At 32.3% G+C, this 19170-nt stretch overlaps 1 protein-coding gene and 1 long non-coding RNA gene across 2 annotated transcripts in view; one reads left to right on the top strand and one right to left on the bottom strand.

Moving 5' to 3' along the window:
• spri (Src homology 2 domain-containing protein sprint) overlaps positions 1-19170 on the bottom strand; it is a 196090-nt gene that overhangs the window by 164506 nt on the left and 12414 nt on the right. Inside the window, exons 2-3 of the mRNA XM_089697433.1 lie at positions 16344-16420; positions 2966-3036 (exon numbers count right to left, since the gene is read on the bottom strand). Of these exons, the coding sequence (XP_089553559.1) occupies positions 2966-3036; positions 16344-16412 (140 nt within the window). The 5' untranslated portion in view covers positions 16413-16420. The remainder of the gene's footprint in view (positions 1-2965; positions 3037-16343; positions 16421-19170) is intronic.
• On the top strand, positions 4807-6272 carry LOC149487161 (uncharacterized). Its single transcript, XR_016315844.1, has 3 exons — positions 4807-5346; positions 5473-5534; positions 5609-6272. It is a non-coding gene; the product is annotated as an uncharacterized LOC149487161 (long non-coding RNA).

Genomic DNA, 19170 nt, shown 5'->3' with positions numbered 1-19170 from the left:
GCTTCCATGATGAAAGGAATATTACAAAAGTATATTCAGAAGCGGCACATTGAATGGTGGCTTTTAATTATAGTTTTCATCAATAGAACTTTTCCTTTTTTATCGATTTGCAAATAGGCGACTTTATAACGTATGCATTAAAACAACCCTACTCATACTTTATATTATTTTTAATGAATTTTTATTCAGCTATATTTTAAAAAAATCTTATAAAGTAGAACTACATTTTTTACTTGATCTTGCTCCGAAATATAAAATCTCAAATTAACTTATAAAAAGTACACAGTTATATATTATTTTGTAAACAACTATAAATAATCCATACTTAATATTATAAATGCGAAAGTAACTCTGTCTGTCTGTCTGTTACTCAATCATGCCTAAACTACTGAACCAATTTGCATGAAATTTGGTATGGAGATATTTTGATACCCGAGAAAGGACATAGGCTACCTTTTATTGCGAAATATGTACCACGGGCGAAGCTGGGGCGGACCTCTAGTATAATATAATTCTGACGTATTATTAATCACTATTCTATAGTGAACTCATAGACAATGGCCCTGCCATGGACAAGCCCTGTGTCTGCGCTTAATAGTCAATCTGATATTGATAGCTACTGTTACGTTAACTAGTTACCTAGCTATTATCTATTGATTCTATCAATATAATGTTCCATTTAATAAAGGGTTATTTTGTAAGAAAAAGTTATCATGTGCATCTAGTACATGAGCAATTAAATTTCATTGCACCAAGAAAACACGCATAAAAGCAGCCATATATATAAAATACATACACGTTTAAATTACATTAAACTTTATTTGAACGAAACATCAAACACAATTTAATATTCTTTCATAATTCACGCGAAGCTTCAAAATCTCTCCGTCTGTTCAAGAACTGGAAAAAGCATCTCATGAAACCACTCACTCTGATATCGTTCGCCGGGCTTTTAATTTATCATTCCCACACCGGTTTTTAAAACTTCTATATTTGAGAGGGTGCGGAGACCTTCTGACTGTCTTTTGGGAAATTCACGATAAAGTTCCGCCTTAAATATTTTAATAAACTCGTATTAAAGCCGTAAAAAACATTTTGCACTCCAGTTTTTTACTCGCGACACCCCACAGATGATTTTACCACAAATTTTGAGTGCGTACTACTTTCAATTGGGGAGCTGCGAGGCTCGCTGGGTGTATTTCATTATTCATACCGCTTTGTTTCTAACTTCGCTTTCTGTTTTGGACATATGTCGTTGTTTTTGACATGAATATATACTGAGTCTATTTATAACTGCAAATAGAGTAGTAACAATATAAAAATGCTCGCAATAATGAAACTATCGAGCTTAATGATACAATAAAATAAATAGCGAACGGAAAAGCGTAGTTCCATAGCAACAACGATAAAAAATAGTGCGCTATATTGTATCCGTCGAACAAAAGAATTGTAGATATTTAGTTCCTATACAATTTTATACAATCAGGCGACACAAAACCACCTTTAACAACGGTGGAGAGCATAATCGGATTTCCAACGATTTGGTTCACCGTCACGATATACGAGTACGTTTATGATAATATCACACCAGTCGCATAATGTGATGGTGTGTCGGGTAGATTTGCGTAGATTTTTATATGAAAATCTGCGTAGTGTGTGTATTTTATGTGCACTGGAGGTGTAAAAATATATACCGAAATACGAGATATTGTTTTTATGAACGCTTTGTATTCAGATCACATTTCAAAAGCCGGCGCTTGAATCTGGGGTGTTTTATGCGACGCTAAGGTGCGTTAAATTTATGCTAATAACGCTTAGCTTTTGACGTCACAACTTAAAGCCAATTTACAACTACAGTATATAATGACTAAACAACTCATTGTCTACTTGGGGTGCTAAACTTTAGATGATTATTATTAAATAAATTGAAAGTTGAAATGTTGATTGGGCAAAAATTGTATTACCTACGTACTACAACTTACTGCGATTTATTCAAGTTCAATAGTTCAATTCAATATTCTTAATTAATAAGTTAAAGGAGATAATCATAAAAAGCGCAATAAATATTTAACTTAATAAATTATAATTAAAACATAGACAACAAACATGCAATGGACCATTAACTAAAATAAGAACATCCTTTTCAGCGATACACTAACAATAAATAAAGTAGATCGCATAAATAAACCAATTCAATCCCGCAGAACTCGGAACGGGAGTTTCAAAACAATTGTTTTAGGTTCATCTCTTTGTCGGTTCAAATGAACGGAACTAGCGTGATTTGTGACGCATTCGATTACATGTGATTCGTAATACAATTGTGCTTTTCCTATCACTGAACAGAAACAATGGTGAAATTTTATCACGCGCCATTAGGATTTGAACGAAATAAATGGATTAGAATATAATTGTGTACGTGTATACCTTTGATTATTATAGATAAATTTATTTTTATTATTGTACTTTCAATGTATTTTAATTGTACTACCAAGCGTGAAACATCTGTTTTATTTTGATTAGTAACAGCGTTCGACGTTCAAAAATCAAAATTACAACTACCTAACTAATAATAATTTTTTTTCTAAACTCCTAATCTTTGTTTTCATCAAGAACAGATTTATTAATACGGGACCTTCAAAATTTACATAAAAAATAAATAATTATGCAATCATTTACATTTCAACTACATTTTAAAGAGTAACTGTAAAACTCGCAAAAACATAAAACTGCAGACATAATTTAACGGTAAATTTAATTTTAATCGACAGTATAATGTATTCATTAAACACTGTAAGTAGTACCTTTTAAGTGAAGGCGAACCCTTGCTGGGCCATAATTTTATTAACTCGACAAAGTGCAACGTTCTTAACAAAATGCTTAATATCGTGAAATGTTAATGAAAATAAAATTTTAAGTATAAAATCTATTCTTATTCAATAAGCTTTGCAATTTTCTTCATAAATACCTGCTTATATTTCTATCGTCGCATATTTCAGTCAACATCTCCTCCAAATCCGTCGAAAGCGTATTTAATAACTGAAACAAATAAGAATTATTATTATTTATGGTGTAATATAGAAAGATATTGGTCAAATTAAAATGATTTGCAATTCAGTTGATGATATTTTGTAAACTGTACTCGAGACAATGTAGCTCTATAAAGCATGTATCTATATTAATTTTAACCATTGCATGATGACGGGATGAAAACTAATCTTTACATAAATGACTACAGTCTGTAGTTATTCAAACGTCATCACATTCATATAATCGTTCATATTATAAGTGAATAGTGCTTGCTCTGGATACATGAAGGCTCATCTACCAATGAAATATCTCTCTTGCAAACTACACATCTATTCATCCACTATGAAACCAATATTGGAAATGATAGTTTGAAATGTCGCGTTAATTCCTATTATTGAAGCGGTCTGCATTCTTCGATTTCTATTCACCCCTGGGCACATATGGGAAAACGTACGGAAATGAGTTAAGCCGTGTTCACCGCAGCTTCAGGTTTAGCTATTTGATGTTCTAACATACTGCAGTTAAGTACAGAGAGCCACCACAGTAATAGCGTCTTGGTAATGTGTATGAAGAAGTTCCAGATTTAAGTCTACCCTCTGTATAAACAATAGAACCGTTATATCCCAAGTTAGTCGATCAGTATTGTAAGTTGAAACCATATAATACAATACAATTTAGGACCTAACTAGTTTGTGATGAGCAGTTGAATAAATTCATGTTTCAGGTATTAAAAAGAGACTCAAGGACAATTGTGTAGGTAATTATGGTAGGTAGTAAAACAATTGACTTATATCTTAACGAAAATAAACAGTTGCTACACTCACGAACGTTTGTTTCCTTAATAAAACCTTCCCCATCCCACGTTCTCTACACCCGTGTGTACATTCAGTTAGTTATTTGCCTAGTTCGCAGACGGGGTGGTAGCATAAAAAGTTTCTCAAATAAAAATCTCTCGTCAAACCGCTCGACGCCCCACGTGTTATGCTGACTCCGAGTTTTATTACGGCACCTCCCTCACTCGGTATAAAACGACAAATTACCATAATTTCAAGGCTCATGTTGAATGCGTCGAATTTGCATAGTTAATCTTGATTAAGCTAACGCTTTATCTGTAGTGGTTTCTGTTAAATCTTTAAGCTGCGATATTATGGTTGGAAAATATTGTAAAGTTATCGGAGGTAAAGCAAAGCGAAATACTCATGTTTAAAAAAGTGATCAATCATAATTGTATTGTATCAGAAAAAAGTTTATAAAAAGGCAATTAGCTGCTTCGTAACATTCGTAATAAGAAATAGGTCTTTGCACGAAGAAACACAGCAAGAAGTCAATAATGGTTTTTATTGATGTATGCCTTTCAGGATTTAAGATAGAGTTTATTTTCTGTAGGTTACGAAAATAAATAGACGTATAATAGACAAATGAAACATAAGTATGTATATAAAATAATTAATAATGATCCACAAACACCGCCTAAAAATAACAATTATGTATTCCCTGTAGTATGGGAATGTTTTGTTTTTCATTACAGTTTTACTAAAGGAACCTTTCTATTGATAAAGTTCTTCAACCTGATTCGATGATAGAAAACTAGGTCAATGACCTGGCCTGTTTAACTCCAGTTGCTATGAAACCAAAAACCAAAACAAAGGAGCAACCAGGAAATAATTATCAATTTACTTTCACTTCACATAATTATCTTCTTTAGCTATATCACAAAATACTTATTAGTACATACTTATATTTAAGGTGATGAATTAATTTTTCTAACATTTACGGCCCTTTTCAAACCTTCGTAATTTTTATATTATTAAAGTTGTCGTGATGAAAATTCTTGACAAGAAAGTTCAATAGTAACACAATACGTCTACCGTTTTAGAAACATGATTCCATGATATTTTCTCGATAGAAAAAAAATACAAAGTTCTCATTGTTATTTTTTTTTAATCTCTGGCATCTTCAAAATAACAAACGTAAAGTTACGACTTTTTGGATATTAACTATAAAATATACAACCTATACGTCTACCGTGTTAGAATTTTGAAATATGCGATGGTTTTGAAATAAACAAGAAATACTTGAAATTAGCGCCTGACCAGCCAATATAGCGAGAGCCGCCCTGTACCTTCCTACCCCGATCGCTGCACGAGTCATTCCCGCTACGGCCGTCACACGGGGAACTTGTGTCGCTCGCGCAATCGTAAAAAAGGGTGACAACACGATAAGACAAAATGAGACAAATGGGGACAATAAAGAAAATAAGAAGAAGAAACATAAAGGTTGGAGGAAAAAGAATGCTTACAATTGGAACAAATTAATGAAGTAAGTTGGTTTTATTTTAAATTTGATGATAATTGTATTATAGACGATGTTTGATATGTACCCCTGTTTTAAGTACATAACGAATGTGTAAGATTTTTTCATTTATAGCATAAATAATCTTTTCAGAAATCCGGAATCCAGAAGGAAAATAAACCCACTGATTGTTCACAATGTGAACCCACTCCTTCGTAAGTACCTTTATTCAGTCAAAAATGTATGTTATCAACGCTCTACTGGTTTTATCGCATGATTCCATTTTTAGCAAAAAGCAACAAAGTGCAAAGAAATAAAAAATCATGGTGAACTTAGTGGAAGTATGGTGGACGTAATATGGAATTATGGAACAGGAGCTCGTTGGAGTAGTATTATATTTTAAAAAAATACGAAAAAATTTCAAGAATTTCTTAGTAGGTGGTAGATAAGTATGTTGTATAAAGAATTTGATGTTGATATTTATTTCATTTATACTTACTACACCTGTGCGGGAAATTGCTTAGTAATAAAACAGGTTTATATTCATATTTACATAGTAATGTGAGTTTTCATTTCGAAAAATTTTGTGTAAGTATATTAAATTGAGTTCCTGGGTGATCTGGAAACACAATCGGGCCCGGAAGATGGCGCTGCAGTCACTCCTCCTAATGACATGAACCGATTTGGATGAATATTTGTGTGCACATTTCATTGTTGTGGGATGATTGGTTGATTCGCTTTCACATTAGCTAATATTATGTATTTTTGTTGTTGGAAAGTAAACTTAATTTAATGTTTATAAAACATTATTATTGGTATAAATAAGCCAGTGTTCGTCTCACATTGCTGTACCTGCCTACCTACCCTACCAGGGCCTAACTTTGTTCTGGCTATTTTATTTTGATTATTTGTAATGAATAATTACAATTATAATAGAGTGCAAAAAATAAATACATGCGTCAATATATTTTGTTTTTTTTTAAACAATTTTTTTATTTAAAAAAAAATTGTGTGGTTTTATGAAACCACGGTAAAAGTGAAACTGTTTGAACGGTTCCGAACACTGCTTTGTGTAGCGCATGTCGCGTGTATCGCGGCTGCCGAGTAGGTATACCTACTCGGCAGCCGCGATACACGCGACATGCGCTAAACAGACCAAAAAGTTTGAGACGATGTAATATAAGTTTCACTTTAAAATATCATTCCGACCGCGGCTTTGCCCGCGTGGAATTAGATTATATCGTGAATCCTGTCTTATCCCACAGAAGTGTTCAGTTCGGATAAAAAGTATCCTATGTGTAAATCCAGGCAATTAGCTATATTTTATCAAAATTGGTAATGTAGTCTTGACGTGATTAAGTAACAACTAACAAAAAAATATACAAATTAACATCCAAAGTTTCGCATCAGTTTTACTGTATTAGTGATATCTTCCACTCTTGACTTTGACTGAGAAGAATTAGGGTTTATAACTTCTTTCAGAAATATTACCTTTCATTTCTGGGCATGATGTAATATCTACGTCAGCATCAAATTCTATCTAAATCCATTCAGTAGTCCGCGTTATTGAGTACCATTTCATTTTTTCAGAGTAACAATATTTTTTGTTATTTTAAAGATTATTTATAACCTGTATTATTTTGTAATAAAGTAAACATTACGAAATAATAATAATAATTATTAATAATGTCTAAGTAGTTGTTAAAAAGAAGATTATTTGTTTATAAGCAAGAAAATAAAACCAATAAATCAACAATTAAATAGTACATGTATAACAATATTATAACTGTATGACGACTCCATACATGTTTGTCCCGAGTCGGCTAGCGGCAGCGCGGCGAGTTTGCAAGAATGACATCGCGCACACCCGCGTTCGCGATAGCGAACTATTAGACTCCGCCCACCAAGCAGTGGATTTTTTTTGTGTATCGTCTTAACATAATAATATTATGGTGTTTATTTCAATAACTGTAGCTCGCATTGATTAATGCCTAACAAATGAAAGATTGCCTGAACCAAATAAGCATCTCTATTATACACCGTACATAAAACAACAGAGCGAATGAACAAACCTGACACATTCGTTAATTTTCTAGTATCTATACAATTTATCTATCATACATACAAAACTGTCAAAGTAGAAACAACTTAACATCTCCACTATTTTCTTTATCATCACTTATTAAACAACCCGTTCTATGCTAGACATCGTAGGTGTCATCACTAGAATTAAATTTACTTTGTCTCACATTATTACTATGAAGTAAACTTTTAAACACTAAATTACGTCTTCATACTGCACTCGAGTATCTCATAAAGCTAACGAGGCAGCTCTAATTGTTTGGAAGTGTCCCGTAATGCCCCGAGCGGGGACGCCGCTCAACTTATTATTTCTTTTCAACATTTAATGTTATGAGATGATATTTCATGTTCGCGGTATAAGCAAAACATGAAGATAGATTGACAACATTTTTAAAGTAATTTTCCAAAAAATATTTCATTCGATTTAGCTTTTAAATATATAAACTCATTTTATGAAAACTGTTTGTGTTTAGTCTATAAAAGTATAAAATATTTATTTTTCTAATAAGATTAATTCACCCTCATACATTTGATTTGATAATTAGTAAAAATTTAGTCCGACAATATCGTAATAACAATCCATCTTTCTTATTTGTCTAAGAGACATCACTGTCTCAGTTCTTTATTAAATTAACCTGTATGAACTAAAAAAATATATTATACGTTTCATCTGCCAGGTATTAACATACTATATGCAAATTTTGACATTAAACCGCTCTCCCCCAGGTCTCAGCTCAACACCCCGCGCGTCGCATTATGAATAATGTTTTTCGTTATAGACTAGAGTAGATAATTTTTGAAACAAAAAAAAATCGCAGTCGGATGAAACCCATTAGAAAAGGAGGGGAATATGATAAAAATTTAAGGAAAAATAAATTACGGTCAATCCGAGTTCGGGAAGCGGGAGGGGGGAGCTTTTAAGAGAAAAAAATGGTTTCTCTTGATTTCCGACAAAACTACAAGTCCTATAGAAAAAAGTTCAATGGCAAAGTTGTAGGTAATTAAAAGTTCTACAACTTTTGCATTCACAATTTTTCACATAACCTAAAAATTTAGGTGAAAAATTCAAAAAACCAAGTTTTTGGTCTTTTATTTCTATCTACTTCAAAATTTATTTTTTTTCTACAAAATTTGGTGGAAACTTACTTTATTATGTCCCAAATACACTGTAATTTATTTGATTGAAAATATTTATTTTTTCGCCTTATTTTGAATGAATACCAAAAAAACAACCTAATTTTCAATCGAAAAGTCACCCGTCAAAATATCAGCTTTTTTCAAAAACTTGGGGTGCCTTTTATTCATTGAAATCTCTACTTTCATATGGTGTAAAAAAAATAAACACCACCATAGTAAATGTTCTCAGGAAGTGCATACAAACGGTAACCTATTAAAAACTCGAATTTCTATTACCCGAATCTTAAAACCCCGAAAACGGTTGTTAGAACTTTTAAAAGACAGATGTAATGAATGACAAATTTTTAAAATTCCTTTTTTAATTTCCCAGATGAATCAATTTCCAGATGCACCAAAACCAGATTTTTAAAAAGTATTTTTTTGTTTCCCGTATTCTCATAATACAGATCTTATTATACCAGATTCTCAGAATACTTTTTTTTGTTTCCCATCGTACCATTTTCCAAATAAACTATTGCCAAATTTTCATAATCTTTTTATTTGGTTCCCATATAATCGTATAACAGATAAACTATTGCCAGATTTTCATAATCTTTTTATTTGATTTCCATACAATCGTTATTATACCTTTACTATCGACTGAAAATAAACATTGTCAGTAAGTAAATTTATTGTTTTACTTGTCCATTACAGACCGGTTTTAGTGTCAAAGTCGACTCAGTAGGTTAGGTTTGAACTACGACCCCCACGCTAGAACTGACTCGCTATTGTTTTACTTGCCTATTACAGAAAGGTTTAAGTATCAAATTCGACTCAGTAGGTTAGGTTAGGTTTGAACTGTGAACCCCTACGCCAGAACCGACTCGCTATTGTTTTACTTGCCCATTACAGAAAGGTTTAAGTGTCAAATTCGACTCAGTAGGTTAGGTTAGGTTTGAACTGTGAGCCCCTACGCACGAGCCGAGCGAGCGAAGCGAGCGTGCCGCGGCAGCGGCCGGCGAGTGCCAGAACCGACTCGCTATTGTTTTACTTGCCCATTACAGAAAGGTTTAAGTGTCAAATTCGACTCAGTAGGTTAGGTTAGGTTTGAACTGTGAGCCCCTACGCACGAGCCGAGCGAGCGAAGCGAGCGTGCCGCGGTAGCGGCCGGCGAGTGCCAGAAGCGACTCGCTATTGTTTTACTTGCCCATTACAGAAAGGTTTAAGTGTCAAATTCGACTCAGTAGGTTAGGTTAGGTTTGAACTGTGAGCCCCTACGCACGAGCCGAGCGAGCGAAGCGAGCGTGCCGCGGCAGCGGCCGGCGAGTGCCAGAACCGACTCGATATTGTTTTATTTGCCCATTACAGAAAGGTTATAGTGTTAAAATCTATTCAGAAGGTTAGGTTAGGTTCGTGCTGCGTCCCCCTGGAAGGATAACGTTTTGCTGGATATCGTTTATTTGAATTTCAAAAATCTGGACATTGTTTGTCTGGATATAAATTAACTGTATTTCAAAAATCTGGACATTGTTTGTCTGGATATCAATTAACTGTATTTCAAAAATTTGTGTTTAAAAAATCTGGCTTTCGTGCATATGGATTACGGTCATCTGGATTTTGTGCATTTAGATTTCGTATGTCTGGAACTCATTCGTCTGGATTGTAAAACGTCGTACAAATAAAGAAATGGGCAAATGAAATTCGGAGTTGCGATTATATGGCAAACAAAACTTCGAAATTTTAAAATTCGGGGTTATGAAAAAATGTCCAAACGTTTTCTGGATTATGATATTCGGAATATTAAAATTCGAGATTAAGATAGGTAACCCATACAAACAGTCTGAAAATTAGCTTTTACTAAATCAGGCACACTTCTCGAACTACCTGAAATGTTTTTATCGACATCATTTTGCTTTTGAATATGCTGTAAAATATTAAACATAGAACAGATAATTATTTTTCTTTTGAAATATTACCGAAAAGCCGATACAAGAGAAGATATAGAGTTCAAGAAGTGTGCCTGATTTAGTAAAAGCTCATTATCACACTGTTTGTATGCATTTCCTGAGAACATTTACTATGGTGGTGTTTATTTTTTTTTACACCATATGAAAGTAGAGATTTCAATGAATAAAAGGCACCCCAAGTTTTTGAAAAAAGCTGATATTTTGACGGGTGACTTTTCGATTGAAAATTAGGTTGTTTTTTTGGTATTCATTCAAAATAAGGCGAAAAAATAAATATTTTCAATCAAATAAATTACAGTGTATTTGGGACATAATAAAGTAAGTTTCCACCAAATTTCGTAGAAAAAAAATAAATTTTGAAGTAGATAGAAATAAAAGACCAAAAACTTGGTTTTTTGAATTTTTCACCTAAATTTTTAGGTTATGTGAAAAAATTGTGAATGCAAAAGTTGTAGAACTTTTAATTACCTACAACTTTGCCATTGAACTTTTTTCTATAGGACTTGTAGTTTTGTCGGAAATCGAGAGAAACCATTTTTTTCTCTTAAAAGCTCCCCCCTCCCGCTTCCCGAACTCGGATTGACCGTAATTTATTTTTCCTTAAATTTTTATCATATTCCCCTCCTTTTCTAATGGGTTTCATCCGACTGCGATTTTTTTTATCTTTTCATTATTTTCAAAGGCTTCTACCCCAGTCTATTACAGCTGTGAAAATGCGTCGTTTTCATCAAATATCTCTTTCATATTTACACAATAAATTATTATGTATAAATATGCCCGATGCCAAAATCAAAATACAATTCAAATTTGTAGAAATTAATTATAACAAATTATTTGATTCATATACATATTATTCTCTACCAACTACCTACTCACGTATTTTTATAAAGCACCTACACTCGAATATACCTATCGTATATTCAAAAATAACAAACATTTCAGAAGTAAAAAACTAAAAATACTATTCGCAAACATTATGAAAAGTTGACAAACAATGAAAATAATATAGAGAAACAACATATTTAATCAAACATACTACAATAGAATGCGTCAATAATATTCAAACAGTCACGATACAAACAATGGTATTACTCGACACAACCATTCCTATGGTGATATATAATTCCCATCAGTAAAGATATCTCATAACAAGCCATTGTGAGATCGATGGAAACGAATGACATTAATCTATTCTTGAGCTCCGCGATGTAATCCGCTAAGAAATCTTTGTCCCAGAAATACGGATATTATTTTAATACAACTGACTTTTTGTACATTTTACTGTAGTTCTATAGAATACCTAATATTAAGTAAAACGAATCTTTTCAAAAAATAAACCCATTTTCAGAAGTAAATTTATTACGCTTTTCTCATTTTGAAACCCATATATAGATATATATATTCATACGTGATAATTTTGAAATATTTTAGTATATTTCTCTTTTAATAAGCTTAATAGGATTAAAAGTAAATGCAGCTAAACCCTTCAACAAACAGTAATAAACAATACAGCAGTCAAAACAAAATGTTTCAAACATTGTTACAGTATAAATTAAGAAAGTTGTATGAATCGTCTGGTAGAAACTCCACGAACGGAAAACAATGTATTTTTTTCTAATTACGAGGGATTTTCTGAATTTCCCAATAGCATTTGTATAGATTGTTTATTTCTGCTGGCGCTTTTCATTCGTCTTTGCATATAACCAATAACTCAATATGCAAGATGTTGTGTTTATACTTTTTTTTTGTTTATGTGTGTTTAACGCAATTGTTAATTTTTAAGAGTTAAAAGACTGAAACCGAATATTGTAATAATACACCAAATCTTTAATTAAAAAACTCTACATATCAAGCAGACACACACTTCCTTATAATCTCATATCAAAAATCATTGTTTCAAATAATAAGCTAATATAAGTCAATAGGAACTTTCAAAGATTCTCAAGAATCCAATAAAGTTAAAGTTTAAAAGCGTTCCAAGTTTCAAAATGATCATTAAAACTTTGACTTACAGTCGTCGAAATTGTCCATTAAGTACTGACTGGAACAATTTTCTCGGCAAACAAACGGGCGACTATTCTAATTAACGGTGTTGATGATTTTGAGGCTTCGCAGGCTGAGCTGGGGAGTTTTTTACTTTCAAAGACTTTCATGAAAGTCGTTTGATGTTTTCAATGTTTTTTTTATTATTTTGCAACGTACAACGGCTCTCTTTATAATGAGAACTCTCTTTATATTGATATACCTACTTACTATAACAATATTTCCTTTGTAACATGGAAACTTGATGAGATATTATGATCAATTAGTGTAAGCATACAATCTATCCGCAACTACCCACTAGGCCACTACAACAATTTTACTGTAGTATTATGAAAAAGCCACAGAAAAGCAGTGCTGTGACACCAGTTTAACAACTAAACAACTTAATAATGATTTAATTTTATGCTTATGTTAACCTGATATATACGTTTATTTCAGAATTAAAATTATAAAAACATTTACCAAACTAACAAACAAACTTTCGTTTTGCTCTAAGTATGCAGTAAATATAAATCTTGCAGAACTTACAACACTTAAAATGTGGTACCTATTTATCGAAATAAAAAATATATTCACAGCGCCATAGACCAAATACTTATTCGTAAAATTATTGAAAACTAATCACCACAGGCCAGTCGCCGGCAGTAGACGGTCATAAACAAAGGCGTTAGAACCACCCGCTCTCGATACGATATTCAATTTCCTTCCCAACCACAAAGCGGCGCCACGCGTTCTTAGCAGTAATAGTTGTTTGTGAAAATTAGTATGAAATAAACATTTACTTGTGAATGGAAACAAGTTTGAAAGATAAGAAAAACATTCTCCATTCCTAGTCGCAAAAATGTTTACTCTTACATGAATATTTGCTCATAGAAAATATCAGGCGCTGTTAAATAAAATTGAAGGAGAAAACCCGTTTTTACAATTTAACTTGAAAGTGCAGTTTTATTTGGAAGATCTTTTTTTAAAGCAACATAAAATTGAATCTTATTTTTAAATTAAATAGACGTTTTTATTTTTGAGTATAGGAGTTATCAAAGATTAACTTACCTATACGGCATAACACATTTTTAAAGAACATGAAGTCATACTCAACTAAAAAAAATTACATGCCTACATAAATTAGAGCATAAATTTAAAGTTAACCCTTGTCATTCCATTTTCCAGAATAATCTGTTATCGAGAGTTCATTACAGTGATTTCTAAACGCGTATGACCACAAACCGGACCATACAAGGCAGGAAATGAGAATGTCAAACGCACTCTCAATTTAATGCCCTCATTGGACTTTACTAAAGGACTAATATATTCCCTTAATCAGAGTTACATTTTCGTCTTTAGCGTTGTAAAATATCTAAATGGAACACTGTTTTATACTAGGTAGGTACTTTTTGCGAATAATAACGAGATTGACAAAATACCCAAAGATAGAGAACCATAGCAAAGATTAGAATTTATGAATTACAGGTTTATAACTTTATTCAGAAAGCAAGTCAAGCAAATGTGCTGTTAAACTACTTTTCATTATTCAAAGAAGATTCATTATTATTTTCATTTTCCTCAGATAAGCGTGAACTAATAAATAACCATAGGGTAATTGCGCTGGTTTGCCGTCCAGTTTCGGTTTTCGTCCATTTGACTGACCTGCTACAATCACATGCGTAAAACTTGAATACAAACCTACCTTCCCGCGCAAGTTTGCACTTTTTACGTTCCTTAATGTGTAAGCAACAGTACTATCAACATGAAAATTTGATTTGACAAGAAGAGAGTTCAAAAAATTAACGTAAAAGTGGCCGCTTCCCATCCGTGCCTTGCAGATGTCATCGCGCGAGAGAAAAATTTGCCGGCGAGAAAAGTTCATGGTAAGTTAAATCACTGCTTTAGCTAGTTTACGTAATGTTTTTGGTACGTATGTTTAGTTATAAGCCTATTAAACGCAATTAGAAGTGTTTATTATACTTTTTTTTATAATACTCTTCGAAAAATTAAGTGGACGGATACTAGGTTACCAAATTCTCAAAATATTTGGTTTTCGTCCAAGTGGACGAAAACTCAAACAGCTACGTGAATATTTGTTAGGTTCTTTTTACTCTATCGGACCTTTAAAATACTGAATAGTTTCTCCCGAAGTGATCTTTATTGCTATTAGTTTAGATTTTTTGGTTTCCGTCCACTGCTTTGTCAGTGCTGCCAAAATAAAAAAATATTTAAAGAAGTGGACGAAAACTAAATTTAGCTTTAAACGTTTTAGTTTTCGTCCATGAATGAGTATTGGAGTGGACAAAAATTAAAAATAGCTATTCTTTTGCATTACTTTTCGTCTTTTTTACGTATTGAAAAGTTTTCTATTCAGTATCTTCCTTATAAATAATTGGTGAGGGCCAGAGTGCTGTAGGTACCTAATATTGTCATTCATTCAGTCATGTAGGTATCATTCTCCTTATGTGAAGTAGAGTCAATTATTCGTAGCATAAATGGGGGTAGGTCAGACATAATACACTGTATTTTTCTTGATTATCATTCACTTGAGTATCATCTTTTATTCTAGGTCTGTTTTGCCAATGCAATATTTTTTTATTCTACTTACTCAACGTATCCTAAGAAAGATCTTATTGTTTTTAGATGGCCTCGAAGGAGTCTAAGAAAGCTAGAAAAAAAACGCTACGTACACTGAAGAATCTTTAATAAAGGCATCAGTAAGACAATAATGCATAGTTCAGTAAGGTATAGTATAGTTTAGTTTAGTAGCTAAAACGTATTATTATGGCTGTGTTTAATATAGTACGTTTCATTTGATAAACAAAGTATTATATTTCTGTTTTTTGATGTAATTTCTCAGTCCTATAATTATTACTTTATTCATTTACATTGTAAGTAACGCATTCCTTTCTTTATTACGAATGATTAAACAGTCATCACTAACGCATATAAAGACTGCCAAGTGCTACATAGATCTCAGTGTTGACTAGTTATATTGATTATTATTAGTAAAACTAAACCTATAAGGTAGTGAGAAATTGTGATGTTGATTAAATAAAAGTATATATTTACCTGTAATTGGTTTTTAACTTAATAGTTGACCTACCCTCCTTTTTCTACACGGTGGTCGAAAACTAGCTTACACTAGGACGAAAACCAGTTTTTTTGGACGAAAACTAGCATATACCTTACTTTTGCAGAAAATAATTTAAATAAAAAGATACGTCAAAATGATTTATTTTCACTTAATATTATCTTAAAGAAGACTATATAAGGACTAAATAAAAATATTATATGTTTAAGGAAGGGTGCTCCAAAATATTTATTTCGCATCACAAAGTTGGCAACTCCCATAACTGGACGAAAACCAGCGCAATGACCCTACGCAAGAACATTAATAAAGCTTAATGCGTGCAAACACGCAATAGTCTATTTCCCAGATAAATGTATTAGCGAAATTATGCAACTAAACATTTGAATTACATGTTATTAGCTAGACTTATCCCAGTAATGATATTCATAAAAGTAGTTAGATATTTAGAAATATCACTTAGGTACAAATAAAACGCATTTAATGAAACGTCTGATGTTCTCTATAGCACTTAAAGACAAAATATAAATTTATAGAACAAAATTATAGAGTGCATCTGAATGAAATTTGTAATATAAGTATACCTACTTATTATCCCGTCTCAATTTCCTTTATAATTATTTTCAGATTATAATATTATGGCCAATTTTTGAAAATCTGGTAACAATTTGACAATTCACAATCTATTTTATATTTCATAAGGACTAAATAAAACGTAATTTAATAAAAAAATGTATTTGTACCTTCATGTAGGATCCTCCATTCCTTTCCTCGCAGTGCCTTCGTATGTACCGTTGACAAATATTTGACATTTTGCACTCTGAAACAAAAATAAATACAATCACTGCAGGTAACAAAATGTAAGTAAGTATATCGTCTGGTTTTATCAAAGTGTTCTTTAATACATCGAATATTGCAAAAGGAACATACATTACCTTTGAACAATAAGTATTAATAATAATATATCCCTATTTTGTCATTTTTCTAGGTGCTTCCAAACCTAGAATCATTGTCGAATCAAATGCCTACCTACTCACTCACAATAATAAATACCGACTGCAATGGAATCACTATTCCAAGTTTAAATGTTTTGAGGAGAAAGAAAAATAAACAATCTTTGAAGCTTAATTCCATTTTCAAATATTCATCATATAAAACCTATCTCTGGTTATTAATAAAAGTAAACATATAGCTATCGCACACTTTTCACAACAAAAGAAAGAGACAGATGAATTAACCCTACAACGGTTCTTCATGATTAGACAACCGGCCCAATAAGTTCACTTACAATATTGCCAGGATTAAAATAACACCACCCACACTTGTTTTGAATAAACGGATATCAACTTCCGTATTCCTTTGTATTATTTATGGTTTCTTAAAGAATCTAAAATTACGCTTCCCGTAAACAAAAGACGCGAGATCAAATAAACTTACCTAAGATGCTGTTGAAATTTTACTTGTATTTTATATTACAGCAATAGTTGAATAAAGAAATAAAGCATGGTGGTTCACAAACAAGAAAAAGGTGTATTTAAATGTTTTTATCTACATTTGAATGTAGGTAAATGTAAAAAAAATTATGACGATTCAAAAGTGCTTTTATAAGATGTCTATAATCAAATTGAATAAATAAATGTTTGAGTTTGAGTTTGAATAACTTTAGGTATATACTGCGATACGAGCACCTAATCGATTAAAATGCATAAAATGCATTTCGTGCATCAAATCAATTGCTTATTGAAATTATTAAAATAAATTTTAATATTTCAAAAGCGCATTTCATCACACATACAAATATTTCCATAATCGCGATGGCTGAACGCCCCTTCACGCAATAAACAAATTGGTCTCGCTTAAGCATTCTAGTTAGCAGTACGCAATTTCCTTACCAAAAATAAGTGTCATTTACAAAAAGGGTAGGGTATGTACGCGTGAATTATGTAGTCTCACCATAAACATCGACGATTTACATAAAGGGATGGAAGCTTTCAAGAGATGAGCGTTTATTATACGAAGCTACTTAACTTTGGTCACGTAGATAATGCTCAATTTCAATTGGTTCAAATTTTATATTTTGGAATAAGTAATTTTGGATTTGAAGTGTTTTTGTTATCTTTAATATTGTGTTGCCTTCTTTATTTGGTTGCTGGTTCATCGCTTTCCATAAGTGACCAAAAGACAACTTAATTCACACTTTATTTATTTCCAAACATTAAACTGGCAAATGGAAAAACAAGAAGAACAAAGTTTTCTTATCACTTAATATTAGGTATAATTAAATGTAATGTATAATGAATTATCACATGCATAACATTTGAATTATTAATTAATTCATTATCTTACGTATTATATTCGACAAATACTTGCGCATATTATACCGGCGCGGCGCGGCGCGGCGATGATATTTAAATTTAATTAGTATCATGATATGTCTGAAATTTTCGATGTTATTAATTAAAGCTTAATTTCGTTATAAATAGCTAAGTATCTGGTTCGTTGTGCTTTGTTGGTGTATCAATGTATACATCAATAACAATAAAACCAAATACATTGAAAATATTATTATACTACCTACACTTTACGAGCAGTAAACTACGAGTATAAGCCAGAACAAGACGTATTGCAAGAAAAATTAAAACTTAATTAAAAATTAAATTATAGAGTCAATCCAGTCAATCATATAGGCGATTTGCATGATAGGCGTAGAATTTCAATAATAAAAACCGCCTTTATAAAATACCTCTGATGGTTAGGGAGCCAGGTGCAAATTTGGTTAACTATTTCCTCTCAAGAGATAATTCGTCAGACGCATGAGAGTATAGTATTATAAAGCCTCGTGAACGTCAGCTGGCGCTCGGTTGGGGGGGTGCCTCTCACGCACATAGGAAAAAAAATACATTCATTCATTCATTTCCTCTCAGCTAAAAATTTGTCAAATTGTAGCTAACCCAATATCTCAACGAAAAAAAATAGTCAGCTGGTTACAACATGGTGTATTATACGTCAGCTGGTGTCTCGAACATGAAAGTTAAATTTAAAGAAAAATTTATTTTCCGTTATTTCCTCTCAAACAAAAATTTACCTGATGATACCTTATATGTAACTGTGGATAAATATATATGTCAGCTGGCTGTATCTTGGTGGAAAAACCGTCAGCTGATACGGGAGGCTACAACCGCTCTTCCCCCCAACCGAGCTCCAGCTGACGTTCACGAGGCTTCATAATACTATACTTTGATGCATTTTACTAATTACCGCTTGAGAGGAACTTGGTCATAAAATCTGCTGCTGGCTCCCGGAATAAATTAAAACCACATCACATTCATCATCCACTCATATAGCTACGCACGATGTAAAGCCCAAACATTGAATACGACCAAAATATATCAGTACGATTGAACAATTTGCGATACAAATTAATACAAATGTCGGAACCAAACACCTGCCCAAAATGAATACCGCAGGATTTGTTCATAGGTAGCGTGTGCAGAACGTGCCGATTTCAATATAATACACTGAATGATCCCACATCGCTTTGCAAATTAAACGTGTATTGTGGTGCAGCTA

Source organism: Colias philodice, chromosome 7 (genome assembly GCF_061535455.1).
Source record: "Colias philodice isolate Cphi_HAF_F1 chromosome 7, ilColPhil1 Martin Lab GWU primary, whole genome shotgun sequence".
NCBI lineage: Eukaryota > Metazoa > Arthropoda > Insecta > Lepidoptera > Pieridae > Colias > Colias philodice.
This window is presented reverse-complemented; position numbering and strand designations above follow the sequence as displayed.